The sequence below is a fragment of the Podarcis pityusensis genome (assembly GCF_964106645.2).
Source record: "Podarcis pityusensis genome assembly, chromosome: 9".
NCBI classification, from domain to species: Eukaryota; Metazoa; Chordata; class Lepidosauria; order Squamata; family Lacertidae; genus Podarcis; species Podarcis pityusensis.
In genome coordinates, this window is record NC_138034.1 from 7,060,210 (window position 1) to 7,085,842 (window position 25,633).

The window sequence follows — 25,633 nt, forward strand, 5'->3', positions numbered from 1 at the left end:
ACAAACATGCATCTTGCCTCTGTGAGAGCAGAGAAGCAACTGTCTCTCTAACAAAGAAACCGAGAGAACAGTGAAAAACAGGAAACCAGTGTACGTCACATCCAGTCTCCCATTCCCGTGGGAATCCAACAGTAACTCTGACTGTGGAATGCAAAACAATGTCTTGTGACTGCAGTTGCTGCTCAGTGAGGGAAATAGAAACCAACAGAAACCTCCCCAATACCCCATGGGCTTTTGCTTTTTGTGAAAGAAATGAACAGCTCCAACCATCACTGCACAGTTTGTCTGGGACATGGTTGTTCTCCCTAACAGGAAGAGAGTCTGCAATGGGAATTCCTCATATATTCCACACAAACACACACACACACACTCCACCATGTTGACCCTGTAAGATGGTTTCCAGGCATTCTTTCCACCCAAATCCCGCTCTAAGTTTGCCCCACATTCCTAAACAAATTCCCTTGCCAGGAAAGCAGGTCACTTCAGCTTCACACAGTGTTAGAATCTCAGGTATATAAACTCCTTAAACCAGTTTCCTTGAAACCAAGGTATACAACCAGGGTATCTCAGGTATAGAAACTCCTTAAATGACTCCTTAAACCAGGGTTAGAGTCCCCCAAACAGAATGCCTAGTTGCCATTTCTGAGCCAGATGGCTCAAAAGTCTTATTTTTCAATACTTCTTGGTTCCTGAAATTCATTCTGATTCTGCAGATAAAATATAAGGGATATAACACTATATGTTATATATGTGTTGCTAGTGTGTGAAAACAATCAAGATCCAAGGATCCCCAGGCAGGCACCTCCAAATGGTGGAGAGGTCAGACACCATCCTGGCACCTGGGCATCTTCACTTGGTAGCAGGAGACTAATAGCCAGGTGCAAAATGCGATTTTCAAATGGCGGCTTCAAATTGCCTGCTTTGCCACCTACCACTTCCCCCACCTCCTCTTCCTCATTGCTGATCTATAATATGTGCTGCAGTATTCCTCAAGAGCTCCTTAACTCACTCCCTGTCTATTGCACCTGGGCCCTTAATAATAATAATGTTAATAATAATTTATTATTTATTATTTATACCCCGCCCACCTGGCTGGGTTTCCCCAGCCACTCTGGGCGGCTTCCAATTGTATGTTAAAAACACAGTAAAAGATCAAACATTAAAAACTTCCCTAAACAGGGCTGCCTTCAGATGTCTTCTAAAAGTCAGGAAGTTGCTTATTTCCTTGACATCTGATGGGAGGGTGTTCCACAGGACGGGCACCAATACCGAGAAGGCCCTCTGCCTGGTTCCCTGTAAACTCACTTCTCGCAGGGAGGGAACCACCAGAAGGCCCTCGGAGCTGGACCTCCGTGTCCGGGCAGAACGATGGGGGTGGAGAAGACGCTCCTTCAGGTATACAGGACCGAGGCCGTTTAGGGCTTTAAAGGTCAGCACCAACACTTTGAATTGTGCTCGGAAACATACTGGGAGCCAATGTAGGTCTTTCAAGACCGGTGTTATGTGGTCTTGGTGGCCACTCCCAGTCACCAGTCTAGCCGCCACATTCTGGATTAGTTGTACAGTGGTACCTCGGGTTACATACGCTTCAGGTTACAGACTCCGCTAACCCAGAAATATTACCTCGGGATAAGAACTTTGCTTCAGGATGAGAACAGAAATCGTGCTCCGGCGGTGCGGTGGCAGCAGAAGGACCCTTAGCTAAAGTGGTGCTTCAGGTTAAGAACAGTTTCAGGTTAAGAACAGACCTCCAGAATGAATTAAGTTCTTAACCCAAGGTACCACTGTAGTTTCCGGGTCACCTTCAAAGGTAGCTCCATGTAGAGCGCATTGCAGTAGTCCAAGTGGGAGATAATTAGAGCATGCACCACTTTGTAGAGACAGCCTGTGGGCAGGTAGGGTCTCAGCCTGCGTACCAGATGAAGCTGGGACACAGCTGCCCTGGACACAATTGCCTTTCCTACCCCACAGTGGTACCAGCAAAGAACTGAAGCCTCTTTTTTCCTCCTTTCCTTCCACCCCAGCACTATACTCTCTCCAGCTGTGCTCAGATCTTTGGCCAAGGGGTGTGTGAGTTAACAGAGATACAATATCTCCCGATTGTTCCAAAGAACAGCCAAAGCATAAAGTTACAGGAAGCAAATAACAAGCAAAGGTTTCTGAGCTTACCTGACGTAGTTCAGAAAATGGGGGGTGGGGGAGGGCGGTTAAAGCACTTTCAATGACGGGGGGACGGGACACAATGAACATTTGGGTTCATACACATGGCTCATGAATTAGCCTCCAGAGAGTTCATGGCCCATTATGGTGTGGTTTGAACCAGAGATTGCCTGTTCTCACTCTTACAGCCAACTTGCCAGTATAAAGGCACGCATTCATTTCAGCAACTCTTAGGCGACAGCTTTGCTCTGATATCCCACGCTTTGCGATCCTTCATCTTGAGAATGTAAATTCAAGAACTATGATTTTTGTATCATCTGGAGTTACAGATAGGATGGCTCTTCCTGAATACAACTCCTGTGGCAATAAATGGCTGGTACATTTTCAGCATGGCACACTTCCAGTGTGGCTCGACTGCTCTGATATCTCAGGAGGCAATGGGATACTAAAAAGAACATTTACTTAGCACAGAGATTCTGCTTCTACCTCCGTTGGCACTTGGGTGCTGGAAGAGGTGGAATGATATAAGTGTAAATGGAAGCCATTATTAAAGAGTTTTTCTGAAATGGTAGCAATGTATCCTTTTAAATATTCCCCGTTCCAAAATAATTCCCTTCAGGCATTATTATTTTTTACTAGTTAATGATGTTGGTTTAGATTTAGGTCTAGGCAGGTGAAATATACTCAGAGTCGAGAGTGGATTTCATGCTCTTTATTCAGCTCATAGTGGTGAGGAGGAATGGAAGTTCCCCCACAATATCTGCTTTATATAAATTATTTACACAATGGGAACCTGTAGGCCAACCGGGTTGTGGATTCACTTCCATCTGGAGCTGGACTGGGTGGCTCCTGTGGACCAATCATACTGCTGCATTGCTCCAGGACCAATCAGACTGCTGCATTTTGGATCCTATTCAACTCAGTACATAACAGCAGCACTTTTTTTCTGGGGGGACCCAGGGGTACGCATGCCCCTAAACATTTTGTGAATCTAATGGGAGAAGAAACTATTTTTTTTTAAAAAAAGTTTCATTTCTAGCAAGGTCAGTTCCGTTGATACCCCCGATGGTGGCTTAATTTCCTTTCCCAGTGTTTTCTGAATCTCAGACGGAAGTGAGAGTACCGCTAAACCTTTTTTTTTGAAAAAAAGCACTGGGTCTAGGTCTTCTCCTGCTTTTACCAATGACAACAACTCCGATGAAGATTAAATCACACTTTCTGAAATGCTATTCTCTTAAAAGTGTTTGGACAGCGGCAGAGCGTATGCCCGCGCTGCCCAGGGCGAGCGCACTCCCGAGGGGAGCAGAGGGTGCCCTCCTAGGCGAGGGATAGCCACTCGGGTGCACGGAGGAGTGTTTGTGCGTTGCAGCTGGGGGCAGAGCAAGCCACCCACAGGAGTGGAGCAAGCCGCCAATAGCAGACATTTGGTGTGCCGCCAGCCCGCCTGCAATTCCCCAGCCTCCCCCAGGTGTCAAAATGAAGGGGGAAGGGGGGGACGCCGCTGGCAAAGCAGTGCAGCTCCCCCCTTCTCCCGACGGCTCGGGAGTTATGGGCACTCGGCGCGCTGAACGTCACCCCCCCCCAGGGATGACACCCGGGGCGGACCGCCCCCCCCCCTTGCTCCGTCGCTGTGTTTGGATAGTGTTTCTCAAGCTTATGAAACCACAAATCTTTTCCAACCACAAAAGATCCACAGCAAGCCCCACCCCACAAACCTAGAAACATTAAGTTTCTCCTTTCTGTGCCCTCTGCCACACTTTTCTTCCCAGGTTCCTACGGACAGTTTCCAATTCATCTCATGCCAGCGGTACTAGTTTCTCACTTCAAAGAAATCCCTGCAGAGTTGCAATGCACACTTTGGAAATTTCTTCACATGCCTGATGCGGATGTCCGCATCGAGAGGCATCGTGCTCCACCAAGTCTAACCCACTGCAATGCAAGGATCTTTTGCCCAATGTGGGATTCGAACCCACAACCCAGAGATTAAGAGTCTTATGCTTTACTGACTGAGCTAGACTTGACCCTGCCCCAGGGCCATACAAAGCAGCCCTGGAGAGCTAATGACATTTTATAAAAGGAAATTTCGCATTCTTGGAATGCTGAAGGAGCGTCTCCATCCCCATCGTCCAGCCCGGACACCGAGGTCCAGCGCCGAGGGCCTTCTGGTGGTTTCTTCACTGCAAGAAGTGAGGTTACAGGGAACCAGGCAGAGGGCCTTCTTGGTTGTGGCCCCAGCCCTGTGGAACACCCTCCCAGCAGATGTTAAGGCAATAAGCAACTATTTTACTTTTAAAAGACAACGAAGGCTTTAGGGAAGTTTTTAATGTTTGATGCTGTATTGTTTTTAATATTCGGTTGGAAGCCACCCAGCCAGATGGGCGGGGAACAAACAAACAAACAAACAATAATTATTTGGCAATGGTCAAATCATAATTATTAGGTGGTCAATTGACTTATGTACCAACTCTATATCATGGCATATGAGACTGCAATCAGGAGACAGGAAGGCTACTGAAATGGTCACACGCAGGCAAATACATTTGTTCCATCACTGCCGTGATCCAGAACACCTTGGGCCAATGGCACCTGTCACTCTGAGAAGCATCAGGAAGAACTCTGAAAATGAACCTATCTCAAGGTAGCTTATAAGAATGCTACATGTCTTCATCCATAAAGGTAAAGGGACCCCTGACCATTAGGTCCAGTCGTGGCTGACTCTGGGGTTGTGGCGCTCATCTCGCTTTATTGGCCGAGGGAGCTGGCGTACAGCTTCCGGGTCATGTGGCCAGCATGACTAAGCCACTTCTGGCGAACCAGAGCAGTGCACAGAAACGCCGTTTACCTTCCTGCTGGAGCGGTACCTATTTATCTACTTGCACTTTGACGTGCTTTCGAACTGCTAGGTGGGCAAGAGCAGGGACCGAGCAACGGGAGCTCACCCCGTCGCGGGGATTCGAACCGCCAATCTTCTGATCGGCAAGTCCTAGGCTCTGTGGTTTAACCCACAGTGCCACCCGCATCCCATAGTCTACCCGCTTTCCATAGTCTTCATCCATACACAGACCTAAAATGCACTAAAATGCTGATCAACTTTCATGAAGATTTTTTAAAAAACCACAAACTGCTTCAAAATATAGAGAACTGAAAATTGGAAACATGAGGAACTGAAAGAACTTCAACCAACAAACATTTCCATCTCTAGCTGTACTTCTGATGATAATTAGATTCATAGAACTGTAGAGTTTGAAGAGACCTTGGGGGTCATCTAGTCCAATTCGCTGCAATGCAGGAATCTCAACATCTGGTTCCCCATCCAATTTGAAATCATACCAGACCCTGCTTAGCTTTGCAAATGTGCTGGCAGTTTTATTGCTGCACCACTGCCGTTGCTGATTTCTTCTTAGTGTTTTATTTTTGTTCACCATGCTGTCTAATATTGGAAACTGCTTTTGCTGATTACTAGAAAAGCAGCACATTGATAAACGAATGATGATCTCCTAATCTACCTGGGATTAAGCCCCATGTAATTCAGTGGGATTTACCAAAGAGCCTAGGACTTGCTGATCAGAAGGTCGGCAGTTCGAATCCACGCGACGGGGTGAGCGCCCGTTGCTCAGTCCCTGCTCCTGCCAACCTAGCAGTTCGAAAGCACGTCAAAGTGCAAGTAGATAAATAGGTACTGCTCCGGCGGGAAGGTAAACGGCGTTTCCGTGCGCTGCTCTGGTTTGCCAGAAGCGGCTGAGTCATGCGGGCCACATGACCCAGAAGCTATAAGCTGGCTCCCTCGGCCAATAAAGCGAGATGAGAGCCGCAACCCCAGAGTCGGCCACGACTGGACCTAATGGTCAGGGGTCCCTTTACCTAGACATGGTTAAGAATGCTGCCTAAGTCTGGCACAGAAGCCTGAAGGGCACACCTAACAACCAAATAATGCATGCAGAATCCCAGATTGCTCTCATTTCACACTGCCACCGTGGAAACCTGCTTGCTCCGACATGGTTTGCCCACAGACACAGCAGCAAACCTCTTGCAGGGCTGAGTCGCCTTAATTTTCAGAGTGGTGTATAATAGATCTCCATTATTTCGCTCAAACCCAGTTGGACATCAGACTTCATTTAGAAAGCAGTCCAAAAATACCTCTGTGTCACTAACACACTTAGAAAGAAAAACAGAGCAACATATGGCAAGAGAGATTATGGATTAGCCAATTAAGTGACGTTGCTCAAATCCACATGATCCGGGTTGGGGTTGGAAGGGAAGGGAAGGCAGAGGCCACTGAGAACTCCAGTAGTTCCCTCTAAAAGAGCAAAATATGTTAAAACATGCCAAGAAAAGTTTTCATCAAAGCAGTTATTAGCTCCAAGTCTCATTCACTTCTCTTTCCTGCTACTCCCCAAGCGCCATTAAGCACATAATTTATTGAATGAGCAGCCAGCTCAATATCCACTAAGATCGCACTTTCAAGCTTCAGTCCAAAATCAATATTTATTGGGCTCTCATCCTATTCATTGCTATCAAAATTATTAATTGGATTACTCATAGACTGGAAGGAACTGCAGGGCCTGGTAGCAATTTTTATTTATTTATTCTATATAAAAATATATATCCCACTCTTCTTCCTGAAGGAGCCCTGGGCTGCAGATGTTAGCATATCAAGGAGTCACAATGGCAAGTTAACTTATTCATGCTTACTCAGAAAGTGCAGCAAGCAAGGAACCTTTTACACACACACACACACACACACACACACACACAAACATTATAGTTTCCATTTCTCCTCCCCCCTCCCCCCACCAAGCGTTTAAGCCCTTCAAGCTTCAGATCAATTTCTGAAGTACAGAGCATCCCCTGCCAGCATTTGAAATTCGCCAGGCGCATTTTGCACCTGGCTATTGGTCACTTGCAACCAAGTGAAGATGCCTGAGCACAGGATGGCGCTTGTTGTCCCCATCACCTGGTGGTGCTTTGCCTGGAGATCCTTGGATCTTGACTGTTTTCACACACTAGCAACACATCCTGTAGAATTCTATCGGTTATATTTTCTGCACAATCAAAATGAATTTCTGGAACAAAAAATAGCAACGAGGCATTCTGTTTTGGCGACTGTAAAGGTAAAGGGACCCCTGACCATTAGGTCCAGTCGTGGCCGACTCTGGGGTTGTGGCGCTCATCTCGCTTTATTGGCCGAGGGAGCCGGCGTACAGCTTCCGGGTCATGTGGCCAGCATGACTAAGCCGCTTCTGGCGAACCAGAGCAGCGCACGGAAACGCTGTTTACCTTCCCGCCGGAGCGGTACCTATTTATCTACTGGCACTTTGACGTGCTTTTGAACTGCTAGGTTGGCAGGAGCAGGGACCGAGCAACGGGAGCTCACCCCGTCGTGGGGATTCGAACTGCCGACCTTCTGATCAGCAAGTCCTCTGTGGTTTAACCCACAGCGCCACCTTAGGATGTCCCTTTGGCGACTGTAGCCCTGGTTTAAAGAGCCATTTGGCACCTAGATTATATATCTGAGTTACTAACACTGCCTCCGGCATATGAAAATTTACATATGCCAATCTTTCATAAACAGCAAGCTTCTCCTTGCGCCATTTTACTCTAGTTTTCCCACCAGCAGTTAGCATATCCATGATACACTAAGCCTCGGAATCATTGGGTTTTAGAGATCTTGCTTCGTTGTAATATGTGTTCTTCTTCATTGCCTTCATTTCCAACTTCATTTTGAATAAAAATTCTAGAGACTTGTCTCTAATGTTTTATTCAGAATGCAAGCCTGAGGCTAAAAATATATGTTCCATGGGGTTTGCTAATTCTGTCATCAGAAATGGTGATTCTTTTTTAATATAAAGCAGCCTAGGTGGACTATAGTCGGATCTCGGCTCCCAAACATTCAAAAACTGAAAGTGAGTGTTCTGTTTTTTTGAATGTTCTTCTGGAAGCTTCCACGGCCTCCAATTGGCTGCAGGAGCTTCCTGCAGCCAATCAGGAGCCGCCTTTTGGAAGTCAAACATTTCGGAAGTCAAACGGACTTCTGGAACAGATTCTGTTCGACTTCCGAGGTACGACTGGGAAGCAGAAGGGCACAGGCAGCTTAAACTCTTCCAAAACGTAGCTACTGGGCTGCTGGCTGAAAACTGGTGGTGGGAACAGATTGTGCTGGTTCTTAAAACAACTTCATTGGTGGCTCATCCATCTCTGAGAAAAACTCAGAGGGCAGGTGCTTGCTTTTACAAAATAAATCCTCTATTGCAGCTTGAGAGCTGGGCACCTGAGGGGTTGCCTTCTCTCACATGAACCCAGTGGCGTAGCGTGGGGGGTGCCAAGGGTGCCGGCCGCACCGGGCGCAACATCGGGGGGGCGCGAATCCAGAGGGAAGGGACAAGTTCCTTCCTCCGCCGGGCTCCCCGCAGCCACCGCCAGCCTTGCGCCCTAGCGCGCGCGCGCCCCCCGCCGCCGCTGCGGCTGCGCTCCACTCACTGCTCGCAGGAGGAGCAGCCGCTGCAGCAGCGCCGCCGCCGCCGCCGCCGCCTGGCCGGCACGGGCAGCCTCCGCACCCCGACGCGCCGCCGGGCCTCGCCGCGCCCTGCGCTCCCCAAAAACCTCCGAGAGGAAGCCAGTGGGCGGGCAAGGCCCGGCTAAGCCTCTCACCAGCGGGTTAAGGGGCTTTCGGTTTTAAAAGGATTAGCTTGGGAAGGGGCGGGGGGGGCTGCTCGCCGGCAAGCGCCTGCTCCGCGTTTCCAAAGGCGCTCGCCATCCGAGGGAGACGGAGCGCTTGCAAGGAACGGGCTCCGTGGAGCAGGTTAGGAAGAGATCCCTTCCCTGGCAGGCCGCCGGCTTCGCCAGCTGTTTCCCATTCACGATCAGGAGGAACTTCAGGCTGCTTTCAGCTTTGGTAGAGGGAATCTAAGCAAGGGGATGGAGCCGGTGCCCTGAGGAAAGGCGGCAAGCAAGAGGCGACAGGAGAGAAGCCTGCAAAACTAAGGCATGGCAAGGAGAGAGTGGACAGAGAGGAAAGTTTTTATCCCTCTCTCTGTACAATATAACTCGTGGGCATCCAGTGAAGCTGAACGTTGGAACAGTGGCGTAGCGTGGGGGGTGCCAAGGGTGCCGGCCACACCGGGTGCAACATGGGGGGGGGCGCGCTCGCACTCGGGTGCTAAAATCCACGGGTTAGGGGGCGCAAATTACTTGCCTTGCCCCGGGTGCTGACAACCCACGCTACGCCACTGCATGAACCTGCCTGTACTCTGCACTATCACCTGCTCCCCCATATACATGGCCTTTGTAATACTCTCTGCACGATGCTCACCTGATCCCAGTGCATGTCTTATTAGCACCAGATGAAGATCTTTTCACTGCTCAAGGCCTTTGAAAGAGCGAGCCTGGCACAAAGGCAATCAGCCCCAGCTTTCAACTGTTCAGCCGCTTGCTGTTATAATTCTGCTCTAAGTTGCATAACTGTTATCCGAGTCCGAAACAGTAATACAGTGGTACCTCTGGTTACGTACTTAATTCGTTCCGGAGGTCCGTTCTTAACCTGAAACTGTTCTTAACCTGAAGCACCACTTTAGCTAATGGGGCCTCCTGCTGACGCCACGCGATTTCTGTTCTCATCCTGAAGCAAAGTTCTTAACCCAAGATACTATTTCTGGGTTAGCGCAGTCTGTAACCTGAAGCGTATGTAACCTGAAGCATATGTAACCCAAGGTAGCACTGTATGTTTTGAAACCTTTTAAATTCTGCAATTTTTTACACGTTTCTCAATAAAGTGAGGCGAAAAACGAAGAAATACACACACACATAAAAAAGGTAACTCAAAATTAAAACTTTGCTTTCAAAATTGCTACAATAATTAGGAGAGATCTTGATCTTTGGAGAAGAAACATTATCCACTGATATCCTGAAATGAGCCAAAGGTTTGCCAGTCACTTACATAAGGATTTTGAAGTGTCTATGAAGATCAAGGTAAGGACCCACTCCTTAAAAATGAAATAATACTTTGCACCATGCAATGCGATTCCCTTTAACTGGAGGAAGTTTTCTCCATAATGACTTCCCATATTTGCTCCTACCAGCCCTGAATCATTTCCACATTGCAATGCTTTTGCAGCTTGTATCTGACAGCTATTAATAACTGGACTTTTTAATACAATGATTGTCCATGGTTCAAAATAGTTTAATAGTATTGAGAGGGGCGCGAGTGGCGCTGTGGGTAAAACCTCAGCGCCTAGGACTTGCCGATTGCATGGTCGGCGGTTCGAATCCCCGTCGTTCGGTCCCAGTGCCTGTCAACCTAGCAGTTCGAAAGCACCTCCGGGTGCAAGTAGATAAATAGGGACCGCTTACCAGCGGGAAGGTAAACAGCGTTCCGTGTGCTGCGCTGGTGCCGGTTCGCCAGAGCAGCTTCGTCACACTGGCCACGTGACCCGGAAGTGTCTGCGGACATCGCTGGCTCCCGGCCTATAGAGTGAGATGAGCACACAACCCTACAGTCTGGCAAGCCTGGCCCGTACGGGCAGGGGTACCTTTAACTTTACCTTTAACCAATGATATTGTTAATACTATCTACTTACTACCTTCCCCAAACCTTGCATGGCCATCACGTGCCAACATGATCACATCTCTTCCAACACAGAACGCCTTACAAAGCTCATCTGGCGCTAAATACTACATAGCCAGGAATTTAAAGATGAAGAGATTACGGTTGGGAACAACCATGCATAATTCCATGCTACCTTGTTAAGAATATCACCCACTTCATGATCCCACTACAAGATATATAGCGGGTCCACGGCTCAGATGATGAAACCTGAAGACTTACAGCAGGCATAGGCAAACTCGGCCCTCCAGATGTTTTGGGACTACAACTCCCATCAACCCTGACCACTGGTCCTGTTAGCGAGGGATCATGGGAGTTGTAGTCTCAAAACATCTGGAGGGCCAAGTTTGCCTATGCCTGAATTTCAGCATATCTCACCCACAAACAAGAGAGTTCCTGTCCAGAGTTTTAACCAGCTAGGTCCTTCTCCAGAATACAGTTAGCTATGAAAGTCTCAAGAAAGCCAATTTGATCAACCCACTCAGGTTTTCTGTCCTGTCAGGACTCACACACCAAATTTGCTATAAGGAATGATGTAAACGTGATATATTTTTAGATTTACTCCTTTCAGTTATTGGAACCTCAAACCTAAGTAAGTCTGTCAAATTCTTACTTAGCAACTTGCTGTTAGAGCTCACTCTTGGATTCATCCTGCAAATGTCATGATATCCAAAAATCTATTTTAAAAAGATTACGCACTAGTCATTTCTCAACTCAAACGCTACCCAACTTGCTTTCCACCCACTGCAGAAAGGATACAAGAAAGCCATCTTCCCCCACCCTGAAATGAAAGAGGAGCTTTTGAACTGGAAAATGACCAGTGAGGAAAGAGTTAAGCAGCTTCTCCACAGCTGCCCTCAACTCAGGCAGGCATCCTTCTTGAATTGCTTGGTTTTTAAAAAAATAACTGCTGCAAAACTTTTACACAAACTCCTTAGATAAATGAAAATAAAGACACAGAACTCCATGTATTCTGTTTCTTGTACTTCAATTCTCTTACAAAGTTATGCATAGCTAAACAGAAGCAGATAGAAAGCACACCTCATCATCACTTGTATGTACCCCTCCCTTGCCAAATAAATGCTTCTACTTGTGGTCTTAAAATCACAGCTGAAGGCTTTCCATTTTAACCCTTTTACCATAAACTTCTTAATATGTTTAAAAGGTTGAGAACCATGAATCATGAGATCTGCATGCACCGCAACTAAAGCACTCAGTTAACAATTTACAAAGTCAGCTTCAAGTCACACTGAAAGCATAATAAACTTGAGTGCTCATATCTTCAAATCCTCTCATTTGTATTTAAAACATTTGCAGGTGATCCAGGCATGCACTTTGAATGCATTAAAGTCAATCTTATAGGATTTATTGAAAAGCAACCAAATAATTCAAGGAAGCACTTTAAAACAGAAAGGATGCGTCACAAGTGTTTTGTACGGCCAGTTAAGGCCTCCTGTGATTTAAGGGCACATTGAGAATGCCACCATGCACAAAATCTGATCAAATATGCCAGCTGTCAGATCATTTGTCCTGCCAGCTCAGTACTGTGTCTGCACTAGAGATAGCTAACATGGTGCATTCCAGATATTGTTGCAGACCAATTGCCCTCAGCCGGTGGTCAGAGCAGGTGGCCAGTTGTATTCCTGTAACATCTGAAGTTTGTTAAAGTGGAAGGGCTGCGGAAACCACCTACAATGCAAACATTTGTCCACTACTTCCAACATGACTGCTAAGATGGAGGGAGATGGATGCAGCAAGGTATTGTGTTTGCTGTTGATGCTAGCTCAAACAACTAATTGCCATTATTTGCTTTCTGCAGTAAAGATGGCCGGGTCTTAACTAACCCTGCCGACGTCCTTAACCCTAGCTTGGCACTTTGGCAGAAGCTTTCCTCACCCAAGATATCCCTCCTAAGAAAAGTCTCACCTGCTAACATTCTGCACAACATGCTGCAGAGCTAAACGCCCCGGATCGAGACCAGCAAAAATGAATGGGAACCCTCTGTGCAATATTTGCATGGCTCGTTATATAGAAGTCTTCAAAGAGATGCAAATGAATTAAAAGCTTGCTCAAGTAATTAGCATGCAAGGGCAATCTTTCAAGGAGAAATCTTAAATATTAGCTGAATCAACCAAGGAGAATTAAACCCAAAGGAAAACACATTAAAGCAGCAAATGGAATGGCAAGAATGGCAGACTCTCTTTTATGCTAGGGCTGGTGAACCACTCCCTTCGGCAGATGTTGCTAGACTGCAATTCTTGTAATCCCCAGCTATGCTGGTTGAAACTAATGGGACTCTGGAGTCCAAGTTCATATAGAGGGACGCAGGTTGTTCACCCCGACTTCCTGCTGTACTTCCTGCTCAAATGTTTTCAATTCCCCCTTCCCTTTCTAAAAAGACATGCTACCCTATGAACCCATCAACTCAACTTCCTGGTAGTCATTTCTTTTGCAGGCAAAATGCTCCGCGCAGTCCAGGATCCTGGCTTGGAGCACTAATCCCATAGGAAGGGGAGCAGGGCACACCAGATTCCCTGCTAAAGTCTGCCAGCCAAGGAATGAGGTTGACCAGTCCTTCCATAGGCTCTCTGCCTCTCTTCAGCTCCCACGATTCGCCTAGCTAGTTGGCCACCCATACTACCCTGAACACGCCCAATCTCGTCTGATCTCGGAAGCTAAGCAGGGTCAGGCCTGGTTAGTACTTGGATGGGAGACAGCCTGGGAATACCAGATGCTGTAGGAAGTAAGTGGTCTCTAGCATTGCCCTGCTGTGAGATCCTATCTGTCCTTGGCAGCCTGTGCCACTATCAACATATCAACATCCCTAGGGCCTGCTCTATAATTTGAGAACGCTCTGTGCCAAGCACTTTCACAAGAATGCGCAAAGCAATGCTAACCTGCTGCTGCCACCACCAAGACTGTGAAGAGCAGTGGAGTTATTGCAGCATCTACAACCTGGCAGCAGCTATGGGAGGTCAGGAAGGGCAGGCACATCAGCATAGTTCCCAACACCAGCTTCAGGTTGGTCCCTGGCCCTTTGTCAGCCAGGGCTGGCTAAGAGAGTGGCTTGGGATCCAGCTCAGCTCCATCCATTGAGGTCTGCATCAAACGAGTGACACCAAGTGTAGTGTCACTCCATCAGTGGCAGACAGCCACTCAATCAACACCCCTGTCCCTTGCCCCATTGACCAGCATTGGGTGGGAGGAGATTGCAGTTTCTCCAATTGAGTGCGAAAGAATCTTATCTGAGGGCTCCCTTATCTGGATCAGGATAAACTCAGAGAATCTTTGATAGGATATTTTGTGGAATTCTGGGATCTGAAAAAAAGAGGAAGTGGAAGACTGGGTGGAGAAAGCTTACAGATTTGGTCCTAAAAAAAGAGACTAAAATAACCTACGATTGTATTGTGGTCTTTAAGACCAGGGAACCAAGAGATATCATTCTGGGGCATCATTATAAAAAAGGCCTCAAAGTCCTCGATAAATCCGTTGTGCTCTTCAAAGAGGTTCCTAGGCATTTTTTGAACCTGAGATCCCAGTATAGGGACCTGACAGATATTCTGAGGAGAAAGAACCTTTTTTTTAGGTGGGAATTTCCAGAGGGCCTATCTTTCGAATTTGAAGGAAGAAAGCAAAAGATTAAGAACCTTGAGAGAAGCACAGAACCATGTTTTAAGCCAATGGGATGGTTCTCGTGCTATGGATCAGAATCTGGGCGAGGGGACAGGCAGAAGGAGGAGGTTGCACAATACCTTAAAAGGGCTGCCAACACAACTCTGGGAAGGTCTGCCATTGTTAGAAGATGAACATAAGCCATATTGATCCCTCAAACAACTTCTGGGTTATTGTTGTTGTATACTACCTAAGTTCAAGTTAGACGAGATGCCAAGATATCTCTTAAAAGAAGCAACATGGACCTCTCAAAGTGGATCAGGAATGTGCCTGTGTGGTGGTGATCCTTTCTCCCCAGTTTCACAATCTAGATCCAAATCCAGCTGCTCCTTTATGGAAAACATATGGGCATGATTTCCCCCCAGCAGAACAAAAAGCAGGGCAGGGGAGGGGGAGAACATTGAAGGATAAAAAGGGTACAACACCATTTCCTTAGTACCACACTCTTGTTCAAATTCCACAACCCCTACAACTACTTTTAAGAGAAATCAAAAGAGATCTAATTGCTCCTCTCTCACTTGCCTGACCCTTAACCAGCTGGAGGAAGAGACATCACTGACAATCTTCTGAATCTATTAATTGCAGTCCAAAAGATTCTCACACTACTGCTCTATAGTGCAATCTTGCTGCAGAGGTCACTGAGAACCCATGTAGGAGAATATAATGGTGCAGACAAGTGTAACATCTGAAGTATGGCAAAAGAAGTTAGAATTTGTACTCTAGAATGGGCTTTCAGGTGACCAACTAATTCCACAATACATAAGTCTATCATTAGTGTAATATATTTTTATTTTAAAAGGTTTACACCTATGGACAAGAAGGTCTATGCACCCACTCCAACTGGCTCCCCCAGTTTAGGAAGTTTAAAGCACACTGCTCTCATCTACATATTGAGAAGTCTACAAGAAAAAAAAATCTGCAACAGACTAAAGAAACTTCCACACTCGTACTATTTAATGGACTGCCCATCACATGTTGATTCTAAATTGCTGACTTATAGGGCTGTCTACATTCCCGTTGCAAGTTTTTTCACCTCATCTATTATTATTATTATTATTATTATTATTATTATTATTATTATTATTAAAAGACAACTGCAGTTCCAGCGCATTCAGAGCTGTGGGTATAGGGTGCTATACAAATTTAATAAAAAGTAATTTATTATTATTAATTATTATTATTATTATTATTTTCTGAAGGTACGCTCACAAACCATAGTCTGTGATAAGAGCTGCCATGCTAAACTAAAGCCTCAACCAGCACACATGCTTTAGGACAGTTCAATATTAAAGACTTACCTTGAGGAAAATAATTTGGTTGCACTAAATAGAGGAAAGTATGGACTAATCGAAACAAAATCCCTATTGCTCCAGGTTCGTGGTACGCTGCGGTGTCATAAGTCTTTGCAGGAACAAACCCAAAATCCAGAGTTTCGGAAGGCGGTTGGTATAAAGGCTGCACTTCGGAAATCGTTCTTCCACAAAACAGTAACAGGAGCAGTAGACACAGTTCCCCAGCCATGACTGACCAAAATGCATAAAATGAGGTAGAGGTTGGGGGGGAGCGGGGCTCAAATATTCTGCACAGATCCGCCAAGCAAAACAGGAGTCTTTCCTCGGCTGTTTCCTCAATCCAGAATGCGCACTTGCTTCCGAAGGCTTTTTTGGCAGCTCTTCGCAGGATTCAGTTAGGGCTCCATCTCTGGCAATGAGAGAAAACAGTTGTTTATTAAATGGCATTTCAACCCACAAGGAAGCCTAATAACAGTGTGAAACACACGCAGTCGCCTGTAACGTTTTAACACACTGCCCTGTTGGAAAACTAAACATCTGTGCAACACTGAAAGATGGGGCTTTCCACTACTGTAAAGAGGGAGGGTAAAGATTGCTCAGAATTGTTTTGTGCAACACTGAGTCTTTGAAAGAGAAAAACTAAAATTTAAAGCAGCATTTCCCATTAATGATGATGATGATGATTTTACTATTGGTACCCTGCTCATCTGATTGAATTGCCCCAGCCACTCTGGGTGGCTTCCAACAAATTATAAAAACACAGTAAAACATCAAAACATTTAAACTTTCTCATAGAGGGCTGCCTTCAGATGTATTCTAAATGTCATATAGCTGTTTATCTCCTAAACATCTGGTGGGAGGGTGTTCCACATTGCGGGTGCCACTACCGAGAAGGCCCTCTGCCTGGTTCCTTGTAACCTCACTTCTCGCAACAAGGGAACCATCAGAAGGCCCTCAGTGCTGGATCTCAGTGGCTGGGCTGAACGATGGGGGTGGAGACTCTCCTTCAGCTACACTGGGCTGAGGCCGTTTAGGGCTTTAAAGGTCAGCACCAACACTGTGAATTGTGCTCAGAAACGTACTGGGAACCAATGTAGATCCTTTAGGACCAGTGTTATATGGTCCCAGAAGCCTATCCCAGTCACCAGTCTAGCAGCCACTTTCTGGATTAGTTGTGGTTTCCAAGCGCATTGCAGTAGTCCAAGCAGAAGATAACTAGAACATGAACCACTCTAGCAAGACAGGCAGGTAGGCTCTCAGCCAGCGTACCAAATGGAGCTGGTAGACAGCCATCCTGGATGCAAAATTAACCTGCACCTCCACGGACAGCTGTGAGTCTAGAATGACCCCAAGGCTGCGCACCTGGTTCTTTAGGTGCACAGTTACCCCATTCAGGAGCAGGGAGTCCTCTACACCTGCCCCTCGTCCCCCCATCTTGTTGGGTTTCAACCTCAATCCATTGACAACTATCCATCCTCCAACCTTCACTAGACATCCACACACGACATTCAAAGTCTCCTGGGGGCCAGGTGGGGAAGGGAAGTGGTTAAAGATGCATTTGTAATAAGCTCTCTTTGCAAAGAAATGAACCCAATCATTAAGCATCAACATATATCCCAATCTAATGCCCTCCTCCAGTTCATCCCAAAAGCAAGCCCAGCGCACACAGAGTGCCTGCCTGAGTCAAAGCTTAAGTCAGGCTAAACACACTGAAGAGCCCTAATATGGTCCCTTCTGTCTCACTGGGTCCCTATCCAGCACCTCCAATTTCTGCCAAGTTTCCTCCAAAAGTAGACTTTGGAAGTAGACAAGAATCATGAATCGAATTCAGCTTCACAGTTCATTCATCCCATTGCTTTCTTTTCAAAGCTGGACATAATTGCCCCCCATTCTAAATGGTAAACTATATTTGCTAGTTTACCGGTTAAAGATCAAAGTACTTAAATTCTCCAAAATGCCCCCAGGAGAGGAAACCTTACTAACCTTAACAGCAAAGCCAAGAACCATATGCATTTTATATTAGTAAGCTCTAATCCAGCACATGAAAAGCAGTTTCAAGTTCTCTCCTAATACACAGCTGGGCAAATTAAGCTCCAGTTGGCAGGCAGTCCATTTCTGGTTTGCCAAAAATTTATCTGGACGGCATATATATTTGGGTAACCTTTGTGAGTGAGAACAACTGAAACATCTCATCACACTCCCCCTTTCCACCAGCAGTTGGCTCAAGCAAGCAATTGATTGAAGAGAGAAGTTGTTGTTGTTGTTTATTCGTTTAGTCATTTCCGACTCTTCGTGAACCCATGGACCAGAGCACGCCAGGCACTCCTGTCTTCCACTGCCTCCCGCAGTTTGGTCAAACTCATGCTGGTAGCTTCGAGAACACTGTCCAACCATCTCGTCCTCTGTCATCCCCTTCTCCTTGTGCCCTCCATCTTTCCCAACATCAGGGTCTTTTCCAGGGAGTCTTCTCTTCTCATGAGGTGGCCAAAGTACTGGAGCCTCTGCTTCATGATCTGTCCATCCAGTGAGCACTCAGGGCTGATTTCCTTCAGAATGGATACGTTTGATCTTCTTGCAGTCCATGGGACTCTCAAGAGTCTCCTCCAACACCATAATTCAAAAGCATCAATTCTTCGGCGATCAGCCTTTTTTATGGTCCAGCTCTCACTTCCATACATCACTACTGGGAAAACCAGAGCTTGAACTATACGGACCTTTGTTGGCAAGGTGATGTCTCTGCTTTTTAAGATGCTGTCTGGGTTTGTCATTGCTTTTCTCCCAAGAAGCAGGCGTCTTTTGATTTCGTGACTGCTGTCACCATCTGCAGTGATCATGGAGCCCAAGAAAGTAAAATCTCTTACTGCCTCCATTTCTTCCCCTTCTATTTGCCAGGAGGTGATGGGACCAGTGGCCATGATCTTAGTTTTTTGATGTTGAGCTTCAGACCATATTTTGTGCTCTCCTCTTTCACCCTCATTAAAAGGTTCTCTTCTTAATCCAGTAAAAGAAGAGAGAAGTGCTTAGAGGCAAATGTCCTTCCCCTGTATCCTAATGGTTTGCCTAACTACGGACCCCTTCCCACTGAACTCAAAGGAGTAAATGCTAGGTGAACACCACGCTAAGTGAGCTTCTCCTCCCCTAGGTCCTTCCCAAGCAAACTGAGACTTCTTTCTTCTCCTTGTCTCTTTGCTCCACCCGCAGTGGGTGCTGGGAGACCAGGGCAGGGAGAAGGTGATTTCTTCAGTAGCCTGGCTCATTTCTGCCTCTTCGCCCCATCCTCTCCAGCCTCTGCTTCTGGACTGTTCTCTGCCACAGGTGCTTCCTGCTCACTAAGTCCTGTTACCCCTTCAGCTTCCAACCTCTTCCTCCCAGCCTGCTCCCTCTTCTCCACTCACTGATGTCCCACCAACACCACCCCCTGGGCTCTGAGCCTTCTTCCCTTGGGGGTTCCCCAGATACTGCCTCCCACCACTTCTCTGCTTCCGGTCAGTCCATGACAGGCAACAGACAAAAATACAGAAACCAGAAATCTTTCAAGCCACTACCTTGCCTGAACAAAAGAGGGAGAAGCTCAGACGCTCGTTGCATAGGGCACTCTCAAGCCTGGCCACAGCATCAGTCATTTTATCACCACCAGTTCTTTTCCTCTCTCTCTTTTGCTTTGTCTGATGTTTGGTTGTGGCAGAGATAGAACTGGCTGAAAATATTTTTTTCCTATGCCAAAAAACCCAAATGTTTAATAATAATAATAATAATTATTATTATTATTATTATTATTTATTTATTTAATTATTTATACCCGCCCATCTGGCTGGGTTTCCCCAGCCACTCTGGGCAGCTTTCAACAGAGCATTAAAAACAGAATAAAACTTCAAACATTAAAAACTGGGCTGCCTTCAGATGTCTTCTAAAAGTCAGATAGTCTGATGGGAGGGCGTTCCACAGGGCGGGTGCCACTACCGAGAAGGCCCTCTGCCTGGTTCCCTGTAACTTCGCTTCTCGCAGTGAGAGAACCACCAGAAGGCCCTCAGAGCTGGACCTCAGTGTCTGGGCAGAACGATGGGGATGGAGACATTCCTTCAGGTCTACTGGGCCTAGGCCATATAGCTCATATATGCAGAGATATAGGCTATGAAATGGCCATTCTGATATCACTGTAATTATTTTAAGCATTTCTTTTAGAATTCTTTTTAGTATCAAATGCTCTTCCCATTGCTAAAGCAATCCTGCCTTGCAGCTGGGAGCAGGAGGGCCGAATACAGCAGCAGAGTCACCACTGCAACTTACCCTGGTCTGGGCAGAAAGTGGAGGGCTGGGTGCTGAATCACCTCCAGGCTGGCACAGAAGAGAGAACCAAATTGGTCTTTCACGGCTAGCTGGACTGGATCCAGTGGGTCCTTGGCTGGCTCAGCTCCACCTGTCCTGTTTACACCAGCTACTGCTTGCAGTAGCTTTCACTCATGAGAAGATAGCTCAACTGCATTCTAACCCCCTCCAAGTTTAGTGGACTGGAATTTGGATTGCCCTGTAGGTTGTTAAGTTCTCAAATACATATGATCTAGTAGAGATAATCCCTTGACTATATGTACAGTAGGGACGCAGGTGGCACTGTGGGTTAAACCACAGAGCCTAGGACTTGCCAATCAGAAGGTCGGCGGTTCGAATCCCCACGACGGGGTGAGCTCCCGTTGCTCGGTCCCTGCTCCTGCCAACCTAGCAGTTCGAAAGCAGGAATGCAAGTAGATAAATAGGTACCACTCCAGCGGGAAGGTAAATGGTGTTTCCATGCACTGCTCTGGTTTCGCCAGAAGCAGCTTAGTCATGCCGGCCACATGACCTGGAAAAACTGTCTGCGGACAAACGCAGGCTCCCTCAGCTAGTAAAGCGAGATGAGCGCCGCAACCCCAGAGTCGTTCGCGACTGGACTTAGCTGTCAGGGGTCCTTAACCTTTACCTTTTTATATGTACAGTATATAAGGCAAGATAGTCATAGCCCAGACTATTTTCAAATGGAAATTAAACTTGATTACATATGAAAAGGTTATCTACCCAGCGTATTCAGTACCTAAACCTCCACACAACATAAGAGTAATTTTGAGCTTCAATTTTTGGCATTTAATTTCTTAAATAAAAATCCTACTTACCCAGCCTCTCCAGTTACTTGGATAATAAGGTTTTCGAGCCATTAAATGTGTACTTTCTTTTCCCAAGTGTAAAGATAAACCTGTAATAAAAAGAGCATATTTCTCTAGTGTGTCTGACCAATGCACAAAGAGTAATCAATTCTTAGAAGCAGAAAACAACAGCATGCTTACTTCATGACAGCAAAAATAAAGGGGGTAGTTTTGCTATATAAATAATGTTTTTAACTGACAATGTATTTAGTTCACACACAGAGCTTTACTGTGGTCCGTAGGCCCAAAATACACAGTACAACAATAGTAAATCTCAACAGTTACTAAGGTGTAAGATCAGCCTTGGTAGCCAACAGAGGAGCTTTAGCCTGTACATACTGATTTCTGATATTTACTGCCTCTGAGAGGAATTTTGCTACAGCCAGTGTAATAGTATCAAACTTATCCTCAAGAATAGTTAGCAACTCAGCATGCAAAGGGACGCGGGTGGCGCTGTGGGTTAAACCACAGAGCCTAGGACTTGCTGATCAGAAGGTCGGCGGTTCGAATCCCCACGACAGGGTGAGCTCCCATTGTTCGGTCCCTGCTCCTGCCAACCTAGCAGTTCGAAAGCACATCAAAAGTGCAAGTAGATAAATAGGTACCGCTCTGGCGGGAAGCTAAACGGCGTTTCTGTGCGCTGCTCTGGTTCGCCAGAAGCGGCTTAGTCATGCTGGCCACATGACCCGGAAGCTGTACGCCGGCTCCCTTGGCCAGTAAAGCGAGATGAGCGCCGCAACCCCAGAGTCGGCCACGACTGGACCTAATGGTCAGGGGTGCCTTTACCTTTTAAGGAAAAGCATCCAAGATCAACTCAGAAACCGTAACGGCTTCTGTAAACTTCGGGATGTCCTTGGAAAATAGGGACTCTTGGAGGGTCTGTGTCTCTGCTACAAACATTCCACCTACATTCCACTGCTCTTTATACAACATGCTGATAACACTTCCTGTTTACTTCTGCCTAGATGCAAAGCACATTCGATCCATACCAGCAGGCATTAATTGACCTTCAAAAGATCTGAGGGCATAGCAGGTACACTGTTTTACAAACTGAGAAAGCGTAGCTAAGAATAAAGTTAGCAGCTGCAGAGTCACACTGAGTCTTAATAACAGAGCTCTGGAGCAAATGTTAATTTACCAATTTTAAATTCCATAATATCAGACAAGTCCTCTGAAATATTAAAGCATGTAAACAATCTTAATATATCACACAAGACCACACAGCCTTCACTTCCAGACACCATAGTCTTTAGCATATGTGCTGCCGGGGTGCAAAGATCCGCCCAGCGCCCCCAAATTTAGTTTAGCCCCCAAATTAACTTTTATTATGCTTATGTCAGACACCACACTTACGCCTGATCTCTTGTTTACGAAAGAAGGGAGGAAAAAGAAACAAACTTTTTAATTTGCTCATTTATTTACAATACACTTATATTTAAGTATACAACACCACCACACTTAAACTTATAAGTATTGTTTAGGCACCTACGTAGGAGAAACATCAGTCGTGTCAAAGGTGCCACTGACCCTGCTGCCGCATAGCAGCTCAATACAATACGTAACATAATATTTTGATGTAAGAGTTAATTTGGCGTGCACGGCGCCGTTGAGAATGACAAGCGTCATCGTTGAGTCAAGCGCCGCGGTTATGAATGAAAAGCGCCGCCACTAGCGTGGCGCATCTTTGGTAAATGAGCACACAAAGGCGAAAGTCCTTTAGTAGGTATACATTTTGGAAATACCTAGGTATATATGTATTTTGTTTTTCTAGCTTGATCAAAATTATTTATTATTTCATAACAGGTAGATAGTTTAAAAAAAGGGACGTGGGTGGCGCTGTGGGTTAAACCACAGAGCCTAGGACTTGCCGATCAGAAGGTCGGCGGTTCGAATCCCTGCGACGGATTGAGCTCCTGTTGCTCGGTCCCTGCTCCTGCCAACCTAGCAGTTCGAAAGCACGTCAAAGTGCAAGTAGATAAATAGGTACCGTTCCAGCGGGAAGGTAAACGGCGTTTCTGTGCGCTGCTCTGGTTCACCAGAAGCGGCTTAGTCATGCTGGCCACATGACCCGGAAGCTGTACACCGGCTCCCTCGGCCAGTAAAGCGAGATGAGCACCACAGATACCTAGATAGTTAAAAGCTTAGGTGGCTTCAGGGTGTCTGGTGCCCCACAGAATTCGGCGCCCAAGTGTCCCGCACCCCTTGCACCCCAGGTGAAGATGGCCCTGCTTCCAGACTGAGGCACACTTAACATTCAAACGAGCTTCCAAGGATTCAGAGCTGCTTCTCATGCATTATCTTGTTATCACCCAACCAGCAGTCCCGTTGGCATCATTATCCCTCATACTACATGGGAGGGGGCAGTAGAAAGGGAACAGCTTGCTTAAGGCTACCTAGTGAGTTCATGGCAGAGGCAAGATTTGAAACCAGGGGCTTCCTGGTCTGCATCACAATTGGGCTGGGTGATAGCTGGTTTTCAACAACATGATATATCAGCAGCTAAACAGTGATAAACTGATAGCATCAAAAGGTCTGGAATAAGGACGGAGGCATTGGCTGGCTTCATGATTTTCCCTGAATCGTGATTTTTGCCGGCGCCTGCTCTTGTGATTGGCTGCCCCCTGTATGAGGCAGGGGAGAGCTGAGTCGGCAGAATTAGCAGGGGCTGCAGGAATCGAGAGAAACATTGGCTGGCTTCATGGTTTTCCCAACATTGTGTTTTTTGCATATCATACACACACACAAACCAAGGTTCACAATATATTGCCGGGTCAAAAATTATGAAGCCAATATCACGATATGGGCTTCAAACTGGTTTTGGACGATATACTGATTTATCGCCCAGCCCTAATCACAATCAATAATTCAACAAGGAGTTTACAATCTACGCTTCAGCCCTGGGAGAATGGGAGATGCAAGGATAACCAAGAAGGATCAAATGTAGGCATAGGAATTCTCAAATCACATGGGCATGCTTTTGCAAAACAGACAGAATCCAGCCCCGCAGCATTTATTTTACTTTAGAGTAAGTCATCTATGTTTTATAGAACAAATGAAGGATAGCAAGTTTTAGGAATTAAATATGGACCGGGGATGAGAGAGTAAAGGCATATTAAGAAGTAACTGCTACGCTTTCATCCTGCCATTCTTCTGTAAGTGTGTTTCTCAAACTTGGGTCCCCAGCTGTTGTTGGACCACAACTCCCATCATCCCTAGCTAGCAGGAACAGTGGTCAGGGGTGATGGGAGCTGTAGTCGAACAAAAGCTGGGGACCCAAGTTTGAGAAACACTGCAAGTCTAGGAACTCACAGTCTAGGCCAGGGTAGGCAAACTAAGGCCCGGGGGCTTGATCAGGCCCAATCTCCTTCTAAATCCGGCCCGTGGATGGTCCGGGAATCAGCGTGTTTTTACATGAGTAGAATGTGTCCTTTTATTTAAAATGCATCTCTGGATTATTTGTGGGGCATAGGAATTCATTCTTTTTTCCCCTTCAAAATATAGTCTGGCCCCCCACAAGGTCTGAGAGACAGTGGACTGGCCCCCTGCTGAAAAAGTTTGCTGACCCCTAGTCTAGGAGCTGCCCAGAGTGGCTGGAGTCACATGGGTGGGGTATAAATAATATATTATTAGTAGTAAAAAAAAAAAAAAGGTAAAGTATTAGTATTAGTATAAGATGCTCCCCTCTTTTTTCCTAACCCTCAGTCAGCTTCATGACCACTATAATGGCTATCATCTGCGTTGAATTAGCATCTTCAGAGATGTAGTTGCACATAAAGGTAAAGGTAAAGGGACCCCTGACCATTAGGTCCAGTCGTGGCCGACTCTGGGGTTGCGGCGCTCATATCGCTTTATTGGCCGAGGGAGCCGACGTACAGCTTCCGGGTCATGTGGCCAGCATGACTAAGCCACTTCTGGTGAACCAGAGCAGCGCACGGAAACACCGTTTACCTTCCCGCCAGAGCGGTATCTATTTATCTACTTGCACTTTGATGTGCTTTCGAACTGCTAGGTTGGCAGGAGCTGGGACCGAGCAATGGGAGCTCACTCCGTCGTGGGGATTCGAACCGCCAACCTTCAGATTGGCGAGTGCTAGGCTCTGTGGTTTACACCCACATCGCCACAGATTAATTAAGATGAGGAAACTCATTTCAGGAAACTAACACCACCACAAAATCAGCAATTTGAAGAATTGTGGCTTTACAAGTCCATTTACTATGCACTCATTTATAATAAAGAAGTAAAATAAATATGTAGACTGGGAAATCACCCCCCCCCCACACACACACAAATGCATCTTGAACTAACAGAACCTCTTCCTGGGATTGCCCAAGATTCAAGAAGCTGCAACTTGTGGAATACAAGGAGAATTTAGCCTTGAAAACAATGCAATAATGTGGGGTGGTGGTGGTTTTTACTGCTCTTTCATATTGTGGTGGTGTAACTTTAATTTTTTGACATCAGCCTGGGCCATGGGGAATTTATCAAAAGAGAGGAATAAATATCAAATAAGTAAATAAATGACAAATGATAATTGAGGGTACCTGGTCGCCTCTCAGCTGAGTGATCAAGCATTGCTGGAGATCACTTTAGAACATGGATAGGTAAACTAAGGCCCAGGGCCCCGATCCGGCCCAATCGCCTTCTAAATGCGGCCCGAGGACGGTCCAGGAATCATAGTGTTTTTACATGAGTAGAATGTGTCCTTTTATTTAAAATGCATCTCTGGGTTATTTGTG

General features: G+C 46.3%; 1 protein-coding gene across 9 annotated transcripts in view; it reads right to left on the reverse strand.

Annotated features, from left to right (window-relative positions):
* The window catches only part of PROM1 (prominin 1), a 112,555-nt gene that overhangs the window by 80,768 nt on the left and 6,154 nt on the right, over positions 1-25,633 (reverse strand). For 7 of the 9 annotated variants that reach the window (XM_081019881.1, XM_081019882.1, XM_081019879.1 and 4 more), the window contains exons 2-3: positions 20,868-20,947; positions 15,730-16,132 (exon numbers count right to left, since the gene is read on the reverse strand). In XM_081019881.1, coding sequence (XP_080876007.1) covers positions 15,730-15,952 — 223 coding nt within the window. In that variant the 5' untranslated portion in view covers positions 15,953-16,132; positions 20,868-20,947. Of the gene's footprint in view, positions 1-15,729; positions 16,133-20,867; positions 20,948-25,633 lie in introns of those variants that run through there. The other 2 variants (XM_081019878.1, XM_081019885.1) reach the window with 2 other exon arrangements.